General features: G+C 52.4%; 2 protein-coding genes across 6 annotated transcripts in view; both read right to left on the bottom strand.

Annotated features, from left to right (window-relative positions):
* Positions 1-376: 376 nt before the first annotated feature.
* On the bottom strand, positions 377-4,798 carry RPLP0 (ribosomal protein lateral stalk subunit P0). Its single transcript, XM_066260447.1, has 8 exons — positions 4,730-4,798; positions 4,361-4,462; positions 2,497-2,672; positions 2,301-2,388; positions 2,036-2,182; positions 1,735-1,920; positions 1,029-1,169; positions 377-568 (listed from the first exon to the last, which is right to left on the bottom strand). The coding sequence occupies exons 2-8, from the start codon at positions 4,412-4,414 to the stop codon at positions 407-409; spliced, it is 954 nt and encodes a 317-aa protein (XP_066116544.1). The 5' UTR covers positions 4,415-4,462; positions 4,730-4,798; the 3' UTR covers positions 377-406.
* A 3,335-nt stretch (positions 4,799-8,133) lies between these two features.
* Positions 8,134-19,608, bottom strand: part of PXN (paxillin) — a 48,607-nt gene continuing 37,132 nt past the window's right edge. For 2 of the 5 annotated variants that reach the window (XM_066260442.1, XM_066260443.1), the window contains exons 4-15: positions 19,086-19,222; positions 18,782-18,983; positions 17,860-17,995; positions 15,496-16,395; positions 14,177-14,452; positions 13,694-14,011; positions 12,658-12,759; positions 12,256-12,426; positions 11,981-12,154; positions 11,312-11,393; positions 11,039-11,187; positions 8,134-10,238 (exon numbers count right to left, since the gene is read on the bottom strand). In XM_066260442.1, coding sequence (XP_066116539.1) covers positions 9,972-10,238; positions 11,039-11,187; positions 11,312-11,393; positions 11,981-12,154; positions 12,256-12,426; positions 12,658-12,759; positions 13,694-14,011; positions 14,177-14,452; positions 15,496-16,395; positions 17,860-17,995; positions 18,782-18,983; positions 19,086-19,222 — 2,914 coding nt within the window. In that variant the 3' untranslated portion in view covers positions 8,134-9,971. The remainder of the gene's footprint in view (positions 10,239-11,038; positions 11,188-11,311; positions 11,394-11,980; positions 12,155-12,255; positions 12,427-12,657; positions 12,760-13,693; positions 14,012-14,176; positions 14,453-15,495; positions 16,396-17,859; positions 17,996-18,781; positions 18,984-19,085; positions 19,223-19,608) is intronic. The other 3 variants (XM_066260444.1, XM_066260445.1, XM_066260446.1) reach the window with 3 other exon arrangements.

Here is a 19,608-nt window from a genome sequence, read left to right as displayed (position 1 = left end):
TCTAGTATAATAAAAAATACAGTGAATGCTGGCTGGACTAGCATTTCACTTACATAAAGAGGATACCTGTGTCAACTCCCAATGTTTCACCATGGTTTTAGTTTCTAATATACAATAAAATACTGTTTAAGCCTCAAAAAGGCACAGTGGACAGAGCATCAACCTGGAATGCCAAGGTCGCTGGTTGGAAACCCTGGGCTTGCCTGGTCAAGGCACAGATAACAAGCAATCAATTAACTAAAGTGAAGCACCTGAGTTGATACTTCTCGCTTCCCCTCCACCCCTAAAATCAATAAATAAAATCTTAAACACACACACACAATGAAGAGTCCAGAGACTTTTAAGAGAAGTAAGCCTTTATTTTGTTTCACAAATAAAGCTGGCTGAGCTGGTTGCTTTTTGGAGATTAGTCAAAGAGACCAAATCCCATATCCTCGTCGGACTCCTCCGACTCTTCCTTTGCTTCAACCTTGGCTGGGGCTGCGGCAGCAGCAGGAGCAGCAGTGGTGGCGGCGGCCACAGGGGCAGCAGCCACAAAGGCAGATGGATCAGCCAAGAAGGCCTTGACCTGAAGCAAGGGGAGAAGTTCAGTCAAAATAGTCAGCCACCAACCAGCATCAGCTTTCCCTGAAAGGGACCGGTCAGGACGACAGCTCAGGCATGGCCTAATGAGCTTAGATCAGCGGTTCTCAACCTGTGGGTCGCGAACCCGGCAGGGGTTTAACGACCAAAACACAGAGGTCGCCTAAAGCCATCGGAAATGGCAACCACGTTTTAGTCGTTCAACCTCCGCCGGGGTCACGACCCACAGGTTGAGAACCACTGGCTAGATTAACCCCGTAACTAAACCCTTTTCAGAGTCTCTAGCCATTTCTAAAGTCAAGCACACACCTCCCCTGCCTCCAACCTCTCAAATATACTTTTAAAAAATGTGTCTGCTATGTAAAACACGATCACAAAAGCACTCCCTCGGCAGGCTACCATTTATCCCCGTTGTAAGACCCACCATGGTCCCGGGAGGTTTTTACCTTTTCAGCAAGTGGGAAGGTGTAATCAGTCTCCACAGACAAAGCCAGGACCTGCTTGTACCCATTGATGATAGAATGGGGTACTGATGCAACAGTTGGGTAACCAATCTGCAGACATACACTGGCAACATTGCGGACACCCTACAGAGGGAAAAGTTATGTTTTAGGTGAGATATCTTAGAGAAAAAGATACTGGTGGCAGACAAGACTTGCTGGGATAGCATTTGGCAAGGCAATTCAGACCTAATAATTCATAAGTGCTTTTTATCCTTATTCCCAACATAGGTGTTTCCTATACCTGAATGATGGTAATTACTACAAAAGCCCCCCCCTTTGTAAAAACTATAAACTGTTAACCTATAACTATTGAGTTTCGAGAGAAAAATGTGAAATTAATGCCAGATGAGAACTTTTCATCCACTAGTGAGATTTCCAAATAGTTTATCATGTGTTATTGCAGGCCCTAGAATAGCACTTACCATGTGCCCAACACCATTCTAAGGCTTTACACTCATTCATTCATTCTTCCTCAACAATCTTTTATTGTTAATGACATTTCACAGATGAGGAAACCAAGACACACAGATTAAACGACTGTCCTTAGTTATACAGTTGGTTTCAAGAGTGGCCAGGATTCAGCCTGAAGGTAGACATGGTCTCAGCCAATAATGTAAGAAAGGCCTGGCCGGAATAGGCAGCATTGTACCTCCAGGAAGCGTGAATGCAGAGTTTCCTCTGTGATGTCAAGCACTTCCGGGTTATAGATGCTGCCATTGTCAAACACCTGCTGGATGATCAACCCAAAGGAGAAGGGAGAGATGTTCAGCATGTTCAGCAGTGTGGCTTCACTGGCTCCCACTTTGTCTCCAGTCTTAATCAGCTGCACATCACTCTGAAGGTCAAGGTAACAGTTGGCAGTTAACACCTGAACATCCAGCAGACAGACCACCAACAAGGGAAGCCCCTACTACTGACCTGGCTAGCTTTTGCAAGCCAGGTCCACTCACCAGGATTTCAATGGTGCCCCTGGAGATTTTAGTGGTGATGCCTAACGCCTGGAAGAAGGAGGTCTTCTCGGGCCCCAGACCAGTGTTCTGGGCGGGCACAGTGACTTCACATGGGGCAATGGCACCGGCACGGGCAGCAGCTGGTACCTGAACAAAAACAAGAATGGTGAGTTCTCTCTCCACAGATACAACCTGAGAATGGTCAATTTTGCTTTTAAGAAACCAAAAGATAAGGTCTCTTGAGCCAATCTGATTCTCCTCTTACCTTATTAGCCAGCAGCATGTCCCTGATCTCAGTGAGGTCCTCCTTGGTGAACACAAAGCCCACATTCCCCCGGATATGAGGCAGCAGTCTACAAAGAGAAGTTTTCAGAGAGGCGGTCACCTTTCAGCACCATTCTTCTCCAGGAGAAGGGAGAAGGGCAGAGAGGGGAAGACAAAGAGGCCCAGAGTTAACTGACTTCTCCAGAGCAGGGTTGTTTTCCAGATGCCCTCGGATGGCCTTGCGCATCATGGTGTTCTTGCCCATCAGCACCACGGCCTTCCCGCGGAGGGACATGCGGATCTGCTGCATCTGCTTGGAGCCCACATTGTCCGCTCCCACAATGAAGCATTTTGGATAATCGTCCAGAAGTTGCTACAAAAACCAACCAGAAATGAGCCAAGTTTAATAGGAGGAAAACATCAGGAGAAACCAAACCCCACACCGGCTGGTTTCCATCTCACTCCCTATCTTCTGAGCTTTTGAAGTGACTCAAGAGAGGGGCCAACTCCTCCCACTAGGAGCCACCTGGGTTACCGCCAGATTCTTCAGTAGTGGTTCTCAAAGTGTACGCCAGGGCACACTGGTGTGCCCTAGATTTCCAGGTGCGCCCTAGGGTATTCCAGAGAAATATGTGCCTATTAGGGACCAAAAAACCAACAGAGTTTTTGAAGTTTAGATTTTTGGGGGACAGAGATGTAGGGAATTGGCTATGACAGTCTGCCCAACCACCCACTTCATTTGCCTGATTAGGTTGCAAAAGGCTGTTAAGTTGTTATGCTGGATTCTTTACACTAATCCCCATGTTCCCCGGAAAAACTAGAGGCAAATTTCTTCCATCCTTTGTTTGGTGTAAAGTTAAGGTGGTTTGTATGGTGGGGGTTTTCTGCACTCAATTGAGAGTAAAAAGAAAGGAGTTCTTCAATGAACTGACAAGGAAATGTGTTTGCCTTTCAAATATATGCCCAAACATTGAAGAAATCACCAGGACACATCAGGCTCATGTTTCTGATAAACACAATAAAAAAGCATTCGCGCCAGGACCTGCCAAATTTACTAAATCTTACTAAGAATGTATCTATATATATATATATATATATATAAAGACAATTTTGTCATTTATTTTTTAACCCCCTTTTTACGAATTCTAAAAAGCATAACAAAAAAATTAACAAAAATGTTTTTTGATGTCAGAATAAATTTAACTTTGTTATATTTATTTGGTTTAATTGCCATAAAAGCACGCTTGGACTTTGTTTTTTTAATATTTGACTTAATTATAACATATTTCTCAGAAATTTGTATATAGTGCGCCTACAATTATTTGTAGGATTTTAAATGTGCTCCGACTTCAAAGTTTGAGAACCACTGCATTAAAGATTTGCTTGCTGAATATGATTAGTGAAGACTGGGTTTGTACCTTCAACCAGAAAAACTTTAACTTTTTCTAATTATGAGTTCTGTTTCCCATTCACTAAAATAGCTCAAAAGAAAAAACTGTTCCAAGTAAGGATGGATTTACAAGCATTCAAAACAGAGCATAAAGCAAATACAACGAAACCTTACTTGTGGAATCTAGGTCGTGGGTATACAATTATTGTACAAAACTGTTAAGTGTTGTGTCTGAAAACCTGCATGGTAAATGGGCAAAGATATAGACTTGGTCCACAATGGGGCCTAATGCCTAAAGAGCAGCCTAGTCAGAACTTCCAGGTAGGAGGGAATTCCTACAGATGACATTCATTTGAACACTGTATTTCTTGACTGATAGGAACTAAATATAACGAATCACTCATTGCCTCCCACCCCAAAGACGTAAGCAGAGAAGTTAAAGTATTTTGAAAGCTATATGGATGCCAGACAAAACTAAGAATGATGTCATTTAGTGATCTTAGGAGCCCCTTAAACTGCCTGAGCCGGGGTATTTGCGACAGGTGGGGGTGGCACACAAATCTTTGGCAGTTCTGAATATTAAATGATATTTCCCTACAATAGCCCAATTCAGCAGCTCAGCACATGGTAGCTGACTGTCTCCTTAAGCCGGCGACCCATCCCGCACTTACGATGATCTTAAGGAAGTAGTTGGACTTCCAGGTCGCCCTGTCTTCCCTGGGCATCACGGCGGTGCGTCAGGGATTGCCACGCAGGGTTTAAAGACGATGTCACTGAAGAGAGAGAGGGAGCTCAGACACCCGGACACCTGTCCGCACCGCCCCGCCAGACTCAAAGCCAAAGGCCTATGTGGACCACGCCACGCGTGATCCCCCGCCGGCCTGGCCGGGGATGCCGCTGCCGCCACCACTCGGAGAGCGCCAGCTGCTGCCGAAGCCCGAGGCCGCATAGGCCTGGACCCCGCGGCCTAGAAGTCTCTCCGCAAAGACTCCCATCTTTCCCACCACCACTCCCCCCCGCCATTCCACCACAGAACGAACCTCCCACGAGGACGCCTGGCGAAAGGAAGGCCGCGCGCAGGCCCGCACCTTTTATAAGTAAATAAAGTGGCCAATCAGAAGTCTCAAACAGCTCCCCCATCTATTGGCTGGCGCCGACGCCCGTCTGGCAAAGTATAACTGACGTATGCAGCTATTGGATAATATTGCTGCAACTCTAGCCTACCGGAAGCTGCCTTTAAGGAGGGTAAGGAAGTGCTACCTTGTGTTGGTGGAGCTTTCTCAGAGCTGCTTCCCTCTGCTGGGTTGGAGCTGCTTTGTTGTAGGCGCTAGAATTTGTGGATTCAGTTCACATACCGCCCCCGCCCCCCCCCCCTGCGCCCCCGCCACCTGGCCATGTCGCAAACTAGAGTATAACGTGGAGCTGAGAAATATATAGTTGCACATACGTAAGAAATAGGTTTGTCTCTGTCTCTTCTACAGTGTGTTCTTCCGCCTATGAAAACAGAGAAATCATTTTAAATAATCGATCATTTCCTCATCTGCTCAAGATTCTTCAAAGGCTCCCCATTTTCTACAAAGTAAAAACTTAACTGGCCTACAGGACCCTACATCATCTGCTCACTCCACCACCACTATAATCGCATCCCCTATTCTCCTACTGTCTCATTCATTCTCTTCCAGCCAGACATGTACCCAATTTAGGGTTCTTGCACCAGCTATTTCGTCTTCCTGGAAGGCTCCTTGCCATAGCCACAGTTGTAACACGTCCATCAAGACTTGGCTCAAAAAAAAAAAAAGACTTGGCTCAAATATCACCGCTCAACCAGGCCTACCCTGATTGCCCTGTAGTTAAATTTAGAAAAAAAAAGCATGACCCGTGGTGGTGCAGTGGATAAAGCCTGAACCTGGAATGCTGAGCTTGCCAGTTTCAAATCCCAGGCTTGCCCAGTCAAGACACATAGGAGAAACAACTACTAGGAGTTGATTCTTCCCACTCCTACTAGCTTTCTCTATCTCCTTTCTCTAAAATCAATAAATAAAAATTTTTTAAATTACAATTTTTTAAAAAATAATCCACTCCCTCAACTGTTGTTTTTTATGGTAGCACTTACACTTTCTAACACACTATATAATTTTATTACATTGCTGCTTGTCTCTCTTCCTGCAGGAATGCAAGCTCCAAAAGATAGAAATTTTTGTCTTGTGCCTAGCATATAATAAATATATAGGCATATAATAAATATTTGCTGACTGTATGAATGCAGGGTTTTTTGTTTGTTTGTTTGTTTGTATTTTTCTGAAGTTGGAAACGGGGGAGGCAGTCAGACAGACTTCCGCATGCGACCGACCGGGATCCACCCAGCATGCCCACCAGGGGGCGATGCTCTGCCCATCTGGGGCGTTGCTCTGTTGCAACCAAAGCCATTCTAGCGCCTGAGGCAGAGGCCATAGAGCCATCCTAAGCGCCCAGGCCAACTTTGCTCCAATGGAGCCTTGGCTGCAGGAGGGGAAGAGAGAGACAGAGAGGAAGGAGAGGGGGAGGGGTGGAGAAACAGATGGGTGCTTCTCTTGTGTGCCATGGCCAGGAATTGAACCCGGGACTTCTGCACACCAGGCTGACGCTCTACTGAGCCAACCGGCCAGGGCTGAATGCAGGGTTTGCAGTTAGATGACCTGGCTCTCCTTGTTCTGCTAATTCCTAGCTGTGTCTTCTTAGGAAGTGGTTTCTCCTTGCTGACCCTGTTTCTCTTTCCTTATCTGTAAAATGGGGTAATAGTATCCACATTCTAGAGTTGTTATGAGGATTACGAGAGAGATGTGTTAACACTGAACGCAGTACCTGAAATGTAGGAGGAAGTTACTACAAATGTTAGCTTCTTTTATTATACATCCATTCAACACTTAATTTGAGCAATTGTACTATATCAGTAAATATTTTTTTAATGAATGAGCTTAAACCTACAGCAGGTGTTTCTATCTTTACCCTTTGCACTTGGCCAAGTTAGAAATCTCTGTATTTTGTTTTAAAGCCTTCTAGAGCCTTTGATGATGAGCCTGTTGAGAGAGATGCTGGAGTTGATTACTGCTAAGATCCTCTTTTCATGACAAGGTATTACTGCAAGCTCAGCATTGCGCTAGGTACTTTATGCACATTATAGCTGTTAATCTTTGCAACAATCCCCTGAGGAGGCAGTTTTAATATTTCCGTCTTATCGATGAAAAAATTCAGAAAGGTTCGATAATTTGCCTAAGTCCCTGAGCCAATGAATGATGACTTCGGAACTGAAATCTAGGAGCACATCCAAAGCCCACAAACCTCACTATGCTATAGTCCCTTCCAAACCCTGAGACTGTCTCCTCCTAAACACACTTTTCCAAGGATATTTATACTCACAGGTACCTTTCCCAAGGACATCTGGCTCTGATGATATAAATATTATCTCTAATTGCAGTACATCAATATAATGTAATACCATGGAACCATTAAAAAATGATGCAGATCTGTATTTATTGACAGGGAAAATACTCAGAGTACACTTGAGTGAAGAAGCAAATTACAAGGAATTGTACCATATCCATTTCTATAAATAAATAAACCCAACATGGGCTGAAGAATAAACCATGTAATTATCTTCGGGTGAGGTTGTTGAAGGTAATTTTCACTTCTTAACTCACTGGGAAATGAACTCAACCCTTGAATATAACATGGGGCTTTTCTAGGGCCATTCCAAACAAGGAAACTGAAGCCAGGACTCAAGGAGGAAGAGAGCTGTCTAGGAAGCTCCTGAGGAGGTCCGGGAAGGGTTGGGGGGTGGGAAGGGGAAGTGGGGCCGGAGCAGGACTGAGGTTCTGGCTGACAAGAGCGAGGCCTGTAAATATGAATATGACCACCAGGGGGCAGTTGAGACCAGTCGCCAACTGCTAGTCCGCCCAATTTAGCTGGGAGGGTTCTACACCCAAGGTGTTGTGGGGGGGGGGGGTGTCTGGTCAATGCAGGAACACAGGCAGAGGCAAGCCTTGGGTTCATACTTCCTGTCTTTACACTCAGATTGCCTTCTGAATGTTCATTCTCCTCTCTGAACTTCTTTCCCCATCTGCAAATGAGTGTAAAACCACTCACAGGCCCATGTGAGGATGCCCTTGGGGAATCCAGGGCAAAACTGGTAGTGCAGGCCCTGACCCAGGCAGGGCCCAATAAGGCTGCTCCCCCAGCCTCCCCTTAGCAACGCTCATGCAGGGAGCCAAGAGGACCTGCGCTCACAGACAATACAGACAACTGTCTTGTGGGGTGGACATCCCATCCTCAGGGCATTTTGCTAAAGGGAACATGGATGATCTATCCTCAAACTGTAGTCCTTGTTTGAGTGTGGGAGGGTTTGGTCTCTCTTACGGGACTAAGTTGTTATCTCAGGCCACAAAGAAAAGAAAGGCACTAGCACAGGTCAAAATAATGGCAAACTTTATTGGCATAAATCTCAGGAATTGAAATGGGGAAAAGCCAGGTTAAAAGTTTACAGAGGAAAAAAATTAAAATAACATCAAATAACCACTGACCCAGAGGGTGGGCCTCGGAAACCCATCCATCCCTCTAGGGGAGGGCCAGGGGCAGGTCACTGTAAACAGAGCAATAAGGCCTGTGGGTGGAAGTGGAGACCTCCGGGAGGGGTCTGGCTGACCTCCTCACACCTGGCTGCTCCCAGCCTTGCCACAAAGGTGGGACCCTCACCTGGGACCCCAGCACATTCAGCCTCTGCTATGAGGCTCACAGAGTGGTCTGGATCTTCCTCACTTTAGAGCCCACCAGGGCCCCTCTCTGCTGACCAGGAACCCCGGGCCTGCTTGTTCCTGTTTCATCCTTGGGGGAGAAAGCCCAGGGACTTTCCATGGGTTCAGCAGGATCCTGGCCCTCTTCCCAGAATCAGGCGCCTTTGCAACAACCTGGGCCCTTTTCCCCAGACCGCCAGCTTCCAAGGAGGGCAGGAAATCTGGGAAAGTGATGCACCCAGTTCAATCAACAAGACCAATGGTCAATATCAGACGCCAGCTTTCCTGAGGAGGCAGGAGGAGCCCCAGAGAAGCAATGAGGAAGCAGAGAATGTTTGGTGGGTTCTTTTTGATGCCAAAGAGTTCACAGGGGAGCGGATGCTCCTAATGGTTTAGACAGGAAACAGCACTCCCAAAGTATACTTTCCCCTCCTCCTCCCTCAGGAACAGGATGGATGAGGTTCAGAATCCTAGGCCCGAAAGGGCAAGACACCCTTAGGCCAATGTCGGTTAAGAGCTTGCTGGCCTGGGTAGTAAGGAAGGGTTTTCAAAATACAGCAGTTTATAAAACAGTCCTGGTGAGCCATGAAGTTAAAGAAGGGGAGTCTCAGAGCTGCTCCCACTTCACCTGCTTATGCTAAGAAAAAAGAAAATACAAATGGCTTCTTCACACTAAGCCCTCAGTACAAGGCAAACCCTGTCCCACAGCCACTGTCACCCTCAGGGTCAGTGGCGGTGGACAAGGAGAAGAGTACAAAAGGGGATGTCTTTAAAATCTCTTCAAAATCATTTTGTATAGAGGAGTAAAAGCAACTCAAACAATATGAATTCAAACCTCAGTGTAGAAATCTATCAAAGTCGGTACAGTGTCCAGGCACGAGGTGAAACGCCGCACCTCCCGCCGTCCCCGGAGACGGAGGCAGTGACTATAAAACATTATTGCTGGAGAGGCCTGTCTCAGTAGAATCAGAGCAGTGAAGGGGGCTGGGAGCAGTCGCCCAGGCCTGGAGAGACTAGGAGGGCAGGAAGGGCACAAGGAAAACCTTCCGTAGCCCCTGGGCACTTCGACCCTTGGATGGATGGATGGATGGGTTTATGCTGGCATTGTCTGGAGGGAGCAGGTGTCCTCCAGTACTCTCAGAACAAGGAAAGTTCAGTCAGAGAGAAATAAAAGATAAAAAGAGACCCCACCTGACCCTGCCTGCTCTCTCCTGGCTCCACTGCTGAAACATGAGTAAGAGATGGCTCCAGTGTGGGGTGCTGGCCGGGCCAGGCAGTCCGCGGGCGGGCCCTCCAGCACCCTCTGTCCCTGGGGGCAGGAAGAGCAGCCCAGAGGCTCAGGCAGAGGGAAGGAGAGCAGGCAAGGCCTCGAGGCCCTCCTGCCAAACCGCACAGCCCAGGACGCGGGTTCCAGTTTCAGTGGGGCTTGGCCCTTCAGCGCTGGGCAAGGCCTCGGGGTCACAGTAGCAGGTGGGGAGGCTGGGCCAGGGCATGCCAGCCAGAAGGATGAGGGCACCTAGCAGAAGAGCTTGAGGAAGCAGTTCTGACAGTAGGGCTTGTCATTCTGCTCCTTGAAGGTGCCCTTGTTGAGCTGCTTGAGGCAGAAGGCGCAGACGAAGTGCTCTGGGTGGAACTTCTTGGCCATGGCGGTGATGCAGCGGCCGGTGATGGGCTTCTGGCAGCCAGAGCACAGCGAGCCGCGCCGCTCGTGGTAGTGCACCTCGCAGTAGGGCTGCCCGTCATGCTCGAAGAAGCTGCCGTTGACAAATGGCGTGAAGCACTCCTGCCAGGCGGAAGAAAGAGGGTTCAGCCTGGGGGGGGGGGGGGGGCTGAGGCCACTCCCAGGCCGATGGGCGCGAGACAGAGTTGTCACACTCCCCACTCGCTAAGGATTTCCGATGGTGCGCCTAGTGTGGTGCTAAACACAACTAAATTCTCCCAACTGAGGCGTGAAGTTAAGTGACTTGCCCAAGGTCATACAACTACTAAGTTGCACAGCCTGGATTAAACATAGGTCTGACTCCTGGGCACTTAGCTGGGAGGCTGTAACAATGTGTCCCAAACCTGATGCTGAAAAAAGGGTTTCCAGGTCAAACTCTGCATCTTAGATTGCTGTCTAGTGATTCAGATGTGCACTTAGGTATAAAAGGCCCTGAGAAGTCCTGCAATGAACAGTGTTTCCCAAACTTAATCTGTCAGAGGACCCTTGCTGGATCCCCAGTAATATCTGTGGGCCCCCCATGACCTCCAGAATGCAATTTGAAAACCAATGGCCAATTCCACGGAGGCTGTGAAATGCTTGCATTATCTCATTTAATTCTCACATGCCCTTATCCTGAACATGATGGGTGCCACACAGGACAAGGCTGGAGACATTTCTGCCTTGCGGTTGGTTTCTCCCAGCCTCAGTACAAGCCCTAGCCCACAACCCACTGGACCTGAGGAGGTGGACTCTCTCTTCCTGTTCATCCCTTAGTAACCACAAACAAGGCCTCCAAGTTGTGTCCAGAGAACAAAGAAAAGGAGGCCCTTTTCACCCGGCTGCCCAGTGCCCTTCAGATGCGGGGGCAGGGGACGCCTTACCCGGCACACAAAGCACTCCGGATGCCAGAGGGTATTGAGGGCCGAGATGTAGTTCTCCAGGATGGCCCGGGCACAGCCGCCACACTTAGGCGCGAACATGTCGAAGTAATCCTTCCGGCAGTAGGCCTTGCCGTCTTTCTCGTGGAACCCTGAGGGGCGTGGTTTGGGGGGCAGAATTAGGGCCTCCAGGGGTGGAGCCCCCAACTCCAACATCAGCAAAGCCCCCGCAACCCAGCGCTCCCTGGGGTAGTGAGCCAGTCTGTCGGTCAGTACCTTCAGGACCGAAGAAGGCGCCACACTGGGCACAGAAGAAGTGCTCGGGGTGCCACGTCCGGTCAAGAGCTGTCACCACTTTCTGTAGAAGCGAAGCACAGGGTCAGAGCCAAACGGCTGCCCCAGTGGGCAGACCCACCACTGAGGCTCACAGGCAAGGCTGTCCTCCCTAGCCCACCCAGCCCTGCAACCGGCCCAGGCAAGACCAAACGCTGCCAAGATGGGGTCTCTCCTAGCTGTGCTCTGAACACACCAAGAATTAGAACTTATTGACGGAGGTGACATGCCACTCTCTCTTTAACCCTTACCTGCAGTCAAGGTCACAGGTTCTATGGTGACTCTCATTTTACCAATGAAGAAACTTAAGCTCAGAGAGGCTAGGCATTTCCCTAACATCACACAGTGAGAGAGGGAGCCAGCAATTCACCCACTGATTGGGCAGGTCTCCTAAGCTCTGAGTCTCCACAGAAGGGCATCTGAGATGGGAGGTGGGTGGGAGGCAAGCAGCCTGACTTGCATCAGGCCTGGGTTTGAATCCCAGCCCCACCATTTACTAGCTTCATGAGCTCAGGACCTGTCTGAGCCTCAGACGGCACCACCTGACCCCCCCGCCCCAACCAGGGTGATGTGAGCTGCCGCTGCCCCGCCCCACCATGCTCGGGAACTCACATCCAGGATGGGACCATTGCAGTAGTAGCAGCGCGGGGAGAAGAGGGTGTGATAGTCCTTTTCACAGTAGGGCTGTCCGTCCCGTTCAAAGAAGTTCCGGGACCCGATCTCCTCCTGGCAGTGGGTGCAGACGAAGTGCTCGGGGTGCCATGTCTTTCCCATGGCTGTCACGACCTGAGGAGGGGGCAGGCTGTGGCTCACGGCCCTGGCCACCATGAAGCACTTTTCCCAGAGGAGCACAGGTTGCTGTGCCCACCACCCCCACCGCTCATCACCTGCCCAGCGATGGGTTTCTTGCAGGCCCCGCAGACCCCTTTGGCGACTGTGGCGACTCCCAGTTTGTTGAGGTCAGACTGGAGGCTCCCCAGCATGCTGTCCAGCTGGCTCCCAGGCTTCGGTGGCCCCCTCGGGGGAGAGCTGCTCCCCGTCTTTCCCTGGGCCATGAACTGTGGAGACAAGAGAGAGGCAGGTCAGGATGGGGGGCTTTTCTCCCTCCTGGACACATGGGCTGATGGAGGCAAGAAGCGCAGCCTCCTCCAGGGGCCTCAAGAGCCCTCGAGGTGGGAATAATGTCGCAAGACATTCTGGGGGTTGGAGGGGCTCAGGGCACCGCCTTGGCCTGCCCGAGGCCCGGGAAACACGGCAAGCAGGATGCTGAGCCCCAGCCTGGCACTGACCCCTCCCTCGTCCTGCCCTTCGGGACCGCTCTGCCCGCTGTTCGGAGGCCAGCCAGCCGCCCAGCACAGCTCTCCATCCGCTCTGTGTTCCAGGCCATGGATCTTAAATAGGGGAGAAAACGAGGGTGAGAATATTTTTTAAATAAGGAAGAAATATAAAGAGACCTTGTTAATGGACCATTTCACAAAAAGGAATTTAAAATAAGAGGACTTTCCCCTACTGGCAGTGCCAAAACAAGGAGAAACAGTCTAGAGCAGGGGTCTCAAACTCGCGGCCCGCCGAACAATTTTGTGCGGCCCGCAGACTAATCCACGAAGTTCAAAATATTTTGGATAAAATTAAGTAAGCCTAGGGGCCTACTTGTATTTTTCATTTCTCTAGCATCCTAGCTAGATATTAGCTTAGTTAACAGCAGTTGTGATGCAAACTACAGTTTCTGGTCGTTTTGTGACACTGAGTAAACTGCATATACCATTGTGCTTGTTGTACTGATTTTTTTTTGTTTTCAACTGTAGTGAGAAAAGTGTTGCGTAACAGTTGCCTTTTGTAGACCTAGTGCTGCACGCTGAATGGCTGTGATCTTGCTCTGCGGCCCACATGCTGAGTTGAGTTTGAGACCCCTGGTCTAGAGCATCCCAAGGAGAGGAGAGAGAGAGGCAAGTGAGCTGACCAAAGGCGGGGGGCCTGGCGAGAAAGGGGACTGAGGCCAGAGAGCAGGGGCTGCCTAGGTACCGGCCTGGGGGCTGCAGGAGGAGGAACAGGATTCGGTTTCCCTCTGCGACTGGCTTCTTCAGATGAAGCCTGAGGCGGGACCGAGGGACAGCAGGAAGGGGCAGGCAGAAGGAAGCCCCATGGGCAAGCAAGTGGACAGCTGGCTCTGGGGGAGGGGGCGATCTTAGACATCAGGTTAAGTGAGGGTCCAGGTTAAGGCAAGGTCTAGGAAGGGCTAGGGTACTGTGCTGGGTTTGTGGGTGAAGGGAGAAAGAGTGTGTGCGCACGTGCAGGTAGGGCTCACACTGGGACCCCAGGGCCTGCCTGCATCGGGGGGAAGGCAGGGTCCTCGTCGGTCTGGCAGCCCACGGACCTCACGGTGTGGGGCGCAGGAGGGGAAGAGGTGGGCCCCTGCACATCTTCTTCCTGTGGCCCTGCCCCAGCATTCTGAACCCCAGGAGACTCCCAGGGGAGCGCTGAGGGCCCCAGGGTGGAGGAGGCAGGCAGGCCCAGTGGAGGAGCAGAGCTGCTGGCTGTGGCATCTCTGAGATGCTGGAGCAAAGGGACAGGAGGAGGAGGAGGAGAAGGTAGAACAGAGAAGGTTCTTCTCAGGGGAATGGGGGAGCCGGGAGGAAAAATCACCTGGAGAGAAGGAAGGAAGGAGACAGGTGAAGAGGATGGAGGAAACAGCAGCTCAGCAAGTCAGGGCGTGGAGAGGCAATGTCCCCAGGCTCCCCAGCCTTCCCACTCTGACCAGCCTCTCCAGGCCACAAGACACAGGACCAGCCCTGGCTGTCTGCCCGCTACCTTCTCTACCAGCTGCCCCTCAGCCCGCCTCCCTCGAGGCTGCACAGTGATGACGACACCCTCGGTCATCCAGTCCTCGTTGGAGGCCCCCGCCGCCCCTGCAGCCTCCTCTGCCTCCGGCTGGATACCCAGCCGGCCCTGCAGCTCTGCGATGAGCCTCTCCTGGGATGGGTTCCTGCTCAGGGTGGCGGGGTCCAGCCGGCGGCGAGGGGAGGGCTCCCGGGACATGGGGTGCGCGTGGCCCGTCTCCCGGCTCCTCCTGATCACTGAGCGGATCTGAGGGGGGAGGGGGAAGCTGTCACGGCCCCACTCTGGGCTCTGCCAATGCCGCTCAGTCCACACTCAGGTGGGCAAGGGGCGCTGGACAACCCTGCCAGAGAAGACCCAAGCTGAGGTGGGGTGGAGCCGGGGGCAGAGCAACTCCCAGCACTCGACTCCAAGTCGGCACTGACCTTGGACAAGACACCTCACTCCCAGGGGCCTCAGCTCCTCTGTCTCTGAAATGGGGTTGCAGTATTTTCTTGGCTGCCTTACAGGGTGATTATGAGAATTATTGGAGCAGGTGTAAGTGGGCATTCTTAAAAAAGTATAAGGCTTTTCCTTTCTTTTTTGATTTATAATAAAAAATAGTCTTTCCTTCTAAATCTTTTTACCTTTTTCAATTCATGTTTATATTATAACCTGCTGGTTTGCAGTGGTTTGGGTTTTTTGCTTTGTTTTTGGAAAGGGTATGAGGTGGGGTTTTTTTGTTTTTATTTTGGGGGGGTATGAGGTTTTAATGAAGCAAGAAGCAAATACTAACAGTAACACCAGCCAGGACTTATGCAAGACCATGTGCTGTGTTCTAAGCATGTTCCAGGCACGATTGCCTTTGATCCTCTGGACAACCTTGGGGGGAATGATCTATTGTCACCCCCATTTTTAAGATGAGAAACTGAGGCTGGTTGGGGTTGCCCAAGGTCACATAGGTAGCAAGTGATGGAGGTGGGGTCTGCATTCAGTTCTATCTGCTCTCGAAGCCCATGCTTTTAACCATGTCACAAACATCACCTAAGGATCCCAGGGGGGATTCAGCTAAAGGAAAAAACCTTAAACAAGCAAGAAGTGGGTTTTCACTAAGATCTCCAGGCCCAGGGAGTTCCACTAGCCCCACAGAGCCCAGTACTAAGAGCTGGTCAGGGTCCCAGGCCACAGTATCGCAGGATTTGCCACCCAAGCAGACATGCACAGAGCGGGAGGCTGCATGCAGGTAGCCAGGAGTGGCCCACACTCAGGCTTGGTGAGAGCCAGGCCCAGCAGCCGTGCAAGCTTGCGCCTGCCTGGCCGGAGGTGGAAATCCTCTGGGTGGTGTCGGGCGTGTCCGTGACCACGGCCTGTGGAAGCTCCGGCTGCTCCCTCTTGGCCTCAGCAACAGCCTTGGTGGTGCCCTCTGGCCTCCTGGGTGTCTCGGGTCCCTGGGTTGGCCTGACCAGGCTTCCCCTCATGGGCGTCTCTCCACCTAACTGCTCCTCGTCAACTGGAGCAGGGCAGCTGCTCTCCGGCCCCGCTGGCTCTGGTCTTGCCCTCGCCTTCAGCTGTCCATGTTCCTTCGTGAGACTCCAGGTATCTGGGAAGGTGACCTGACAGTCTACGGCCATGACAGCGGGCTCAGTCGCTTCCTGGAAGCTGGGCGTAGCTCCACGGGGAGCCTCAGACCTGAGTGCCTTCAAGGCCCATGACTGCTCCCACGTGGCAGCCAAGGCCTCCTCCAGGTACACAGAGTTGGCTGACAGCCCCTGGGGGTCTCCAGGCTCCTGGGGACCTGCACACCCAGCTTGGGGTAGAGTGTGGCCTGGGGCAGCCCTGGAGAACTCACTCGTAAGGTTTAGAACGTCCCTGCAAGCTCGAGCCTGGCTCTCTGCACCACATGGCCCCGGAGAACCCTCTGCACAGGGAGACCTTGAGTTCGGGGTGTCAGGTGTCACCTCTAAACCAGGTGTCACCCCAAGGCCAGCCAAGTCAAGCCAGCTTGGGGCTATGGGAGGTGAAAGGCCCAGTCTGTTATCACTGTCCTCAGTGCAGAGGCCCTCTGAGGTGTGACTGAGGCCTTGAGGGGAGGGCTTAGTGGTGGATGGCAAGAACACAGAGGGCCCCGGAGGAGAAGGAAATGTGTGGAGTGAAGACCGAGCTGAGGCGGGCAGCAGCCCCAGGGAGTTCAGGGCCACAGCAGAGGAGCTCGTCTGGTGGAGGAGGAACACAAAAGGCAGAGGGAGAAGAGAAAGAAATAGGAGAGGTGAGGAAAGACGCTCACAGCGCAGGGTGGGCTCGACCTTAGGGCTCTGAGAGCTGCCATCTCTACTGACTAGGGTGGCCGCAAAGCTGAAGCGTGAGGACTGGCCCTCACAGAAGACCTGGACGCCCAAGGTTTCCCTGGGCAACATGTCCTTGGCCCCCATCAAACCCAGGCAGCAGGAAGCAGCCTCTGAGCAAAGCCTGTGGAGCCACCCCAGTCAGAGCAGGTAAGAGGGATAAAAGGCAAAGGGGAGATGGCCATGGAAGACAGGTGACCAGGGAGGTCAGCCCGGGCACCATTAAGGGAGAGGCAGCCTCAGGCAGCCACTTGGACTCCTCCCACCCAGATTCTATGTTCGGCTCCGCCTCTCCCAGACAAACCCGGCTTCCCCACGTCTTATCCCCTGTGGACTTGCCCTAGGCCCCAGCTAGAACCAGCACAGCTTCCCATGGGGCAGCATGATGCCGGCTCTCAGACAGCAACATCCTTCTAAAGAGATCGAGGGCAGGGCTTCCTTAAGCCAGTGCCTGGGTCCAACAGACTTGCTCCTAACCTTGGCTGTTCAGAACTGCCAGCAGCTCGCCAACCCCTCCCAGCCCCACTCCCATCCCCCACCATAAAACCCCAGCTGAAGGGAGGTTTAGAGGCACCATCGGGCCAAGATCGCGTGGATCACTCACTTCCCTTCTCAGATTCCCTAAGTCATGCGCCAAAGGACGACCCACGTGGAGAAGCGCAGTCAGCAACTATCGGAGAACTCGGTCAATATCAGTCCCTGTGGAGGCACCACATCTTCTCAACAAAGCACCTCAGGCCAGGCAGGCCCGGGGAGGCCTGGGGAGGCCGGAAGGGGGGGCGGGCGCCACCTGCAGGAATGGCCCGGTAACCTGATGGGTTAGGTTTCCCACAGACAGAACTTGTGGGATTCAAAGGCCTATAAAGGAAGAGGGGGCAGGAGAGGAGGCTGGCAAAGGAGGCCTGTGGATTCAGAAGCCAGAGGCAGAAAGAAAGAGGACGTGTGGAGGACAGCCTGTGCGTGGGAGACGGGCTCCAGGGCAAACGACCTTTCAGGCACAGGATCTCAAGTCCCACACGGCCCAGCAAAGAATGCCCTCCCCATCAAGTGCAGTCATCAACACAGGGCCCTTTGTCCTGGCCTCTTGATCCCCGCCCTGGGTGGCTAGGAGCTGGGAGCACCCGGGAGGAAGGGCTGTCCCTGCTGAGCACTTCTCTGCCTGCACCAGCCTGGCCTGACCCTCCCTCCCCCAGACCCTGGCAAGGCCGGGGCACTGTGGGTCCCTAGCTCAGGGCAAGGCACCCAAACTGAGGGCCGAGTCCAGCTACTCACACAGTGGGAGGAGGAGAAGGGAGAGGAGACATGAGGCTAAGAAGAACTGGGGACTCGGGGCACCTTAAAGTCCGACAGGGAGGCCATCAGCTCGTCCAGCTCCCTGGTGGCAGAGGAGGCCGAGATTCGCGTCTGCTGCTGGCTGGAGGTGACTCGCTGGGGGCTGCTCATCTCGCTCTGGTTCACAGTGATGGCGGGGCTGCAGGGCAGGCATGATATCAGTGGGAAACCCGGAGTCCAGCCCTGAGCTCGCCAAGAGTGGCCTTTCCCTCCTCAGGAGATCCACAAGTCAGCTCTGACATTGGGGTCTCACCATCCCCAACCCTGGGGAGTCCGCCAGCTCCTGATCTCCTCTGGGGGAGGAGGCTATTGTCAGCCAGAGGGACAGAGCTCTGAGGTGAGCCGACGTGGGAGAAGAGAAGGGCTCAAATGGCAACCTTCCCAGAAGGACACCTCTAGTCCTCCAGCCCAGGTTCAAGCTAGCCTATTAAATAAGCCCGAGCACTGTGCATGCTCCTCAGCGCTGTACGTCCATGTGTGACTGTTCCAACATGGTCACACCGAGAAGAGCTAACATTCAAAAGCATTCACCATGTACAACACCTGCTATGAGCCAGAAACCATTCCCTGTGCCTTACATGTACGATTGAGTCTCACCCCTATGGAGGTAGGTGGCCTTATCCCCATTATCCCACATCCTCTAATCTCATTTTACAGATAGAAAAACTAAGGCTTGAGAGCCACTTAGAAAGGCAGAGCCAAGGTCTGAACCCCACTGTGTGGCTCCAATTCCTATGCCAACAGCCACTGAGCTACAGGTGCCCTTGGAGTGCACGATGTCTACCTATTCTGATGGATAGTGTGGCTCAGGAAGGCAGGAATGGGGTCCGTGTGACTCATAACTACCCCCAGTGCCTGGTCAGACACCGGAGCATGGGTACCGGCAGAGTGAACCTCCTGCCGGGTAAGCCTAGGCGGCACTCACACGGGGCTGGGCACGGAGCTCTCCAGCTCGTCCAGGAGACTCTCCACACTGGGCCGCACGTCCTCTAGGCCCCGGGCCCCATTCCGCTTGGGCTTCTCCTTCATCGGGGGCCCAGCTTTGACCCCCAGCAGGCTGTTATTCTCCGGGATGCCATAGTGAGGGCTCAGAGCTCCAGGCAGCGGGGGGCTTGAGTTGGCCTCATCTTGGGGAGAGGGAGAAAGGAAGACTGCTCAACCCTGAGACCCAGGGCTACCAGCGGGTAGACCTGGGGGTCCGGAAGGCCCTAGCCCAGGGGCAGTCCTACCTGCAGGGAAGCCTGGGGGGTTATGCTGCACAGCATTCAGTTCCAGAAGGAGGCGGTCAAGTTCTGAAAGGTTGCTGCCCAGGGAGGAGCTCATCACGGTGGGTGAGGGCTCAGCCGACTTTTGCTTGTTGGGGAAGCTTTGAGAGACAAAGGGACATCCACACTGAGAGACACTCCCCAGCTTCAGCAAGCCCCAGATTCTCCAGAATAAGGCAGAAGGGATCCGAGGTCTCCCACAGCAGCGAGAGGACTGAGAGTGGGATGGGAGGTGGTGAGAGGAGGGAAAAAGGAAACCCTTCTCAGCTCCTTCACTACGTGGGTGACATGACAGCAGAAGAATGTATGCAGTGGCAGCAGATGGCAGTGATAAGGCCACCAGGCCAGTCAAGAGGCATTATGAGCTGGCCAAGAGCGTCGGGCCTTCTGAAGTTTAGCCCACTGACCCATCAGAACCCTCACGGGGCTGTGGCCATGCCTGATCGCTGGCCTCAGCTGCCCCCATCCCTGGCCGGCCCCCAGGACC

This window comes from Saccopteryx bilineata, chromosome 2 (assembly GCF_036850765.1).
Source record: "Saccopteryx bilineata isolate mSacBil1 chromosome 2, mSacBil1_pri_phased_curated, whole genome shotgun sequence".
Classification (NCBI taxonomy): Eukaryota; Metazoa; Chordata; class Mammalia; order Chiroptera; family Emballonuridae; genus Saccopteryx; species Saccopteryx bilineata.
This window is presented reverse-complemented; position numbering and strand designations above follow the sequence as displayed.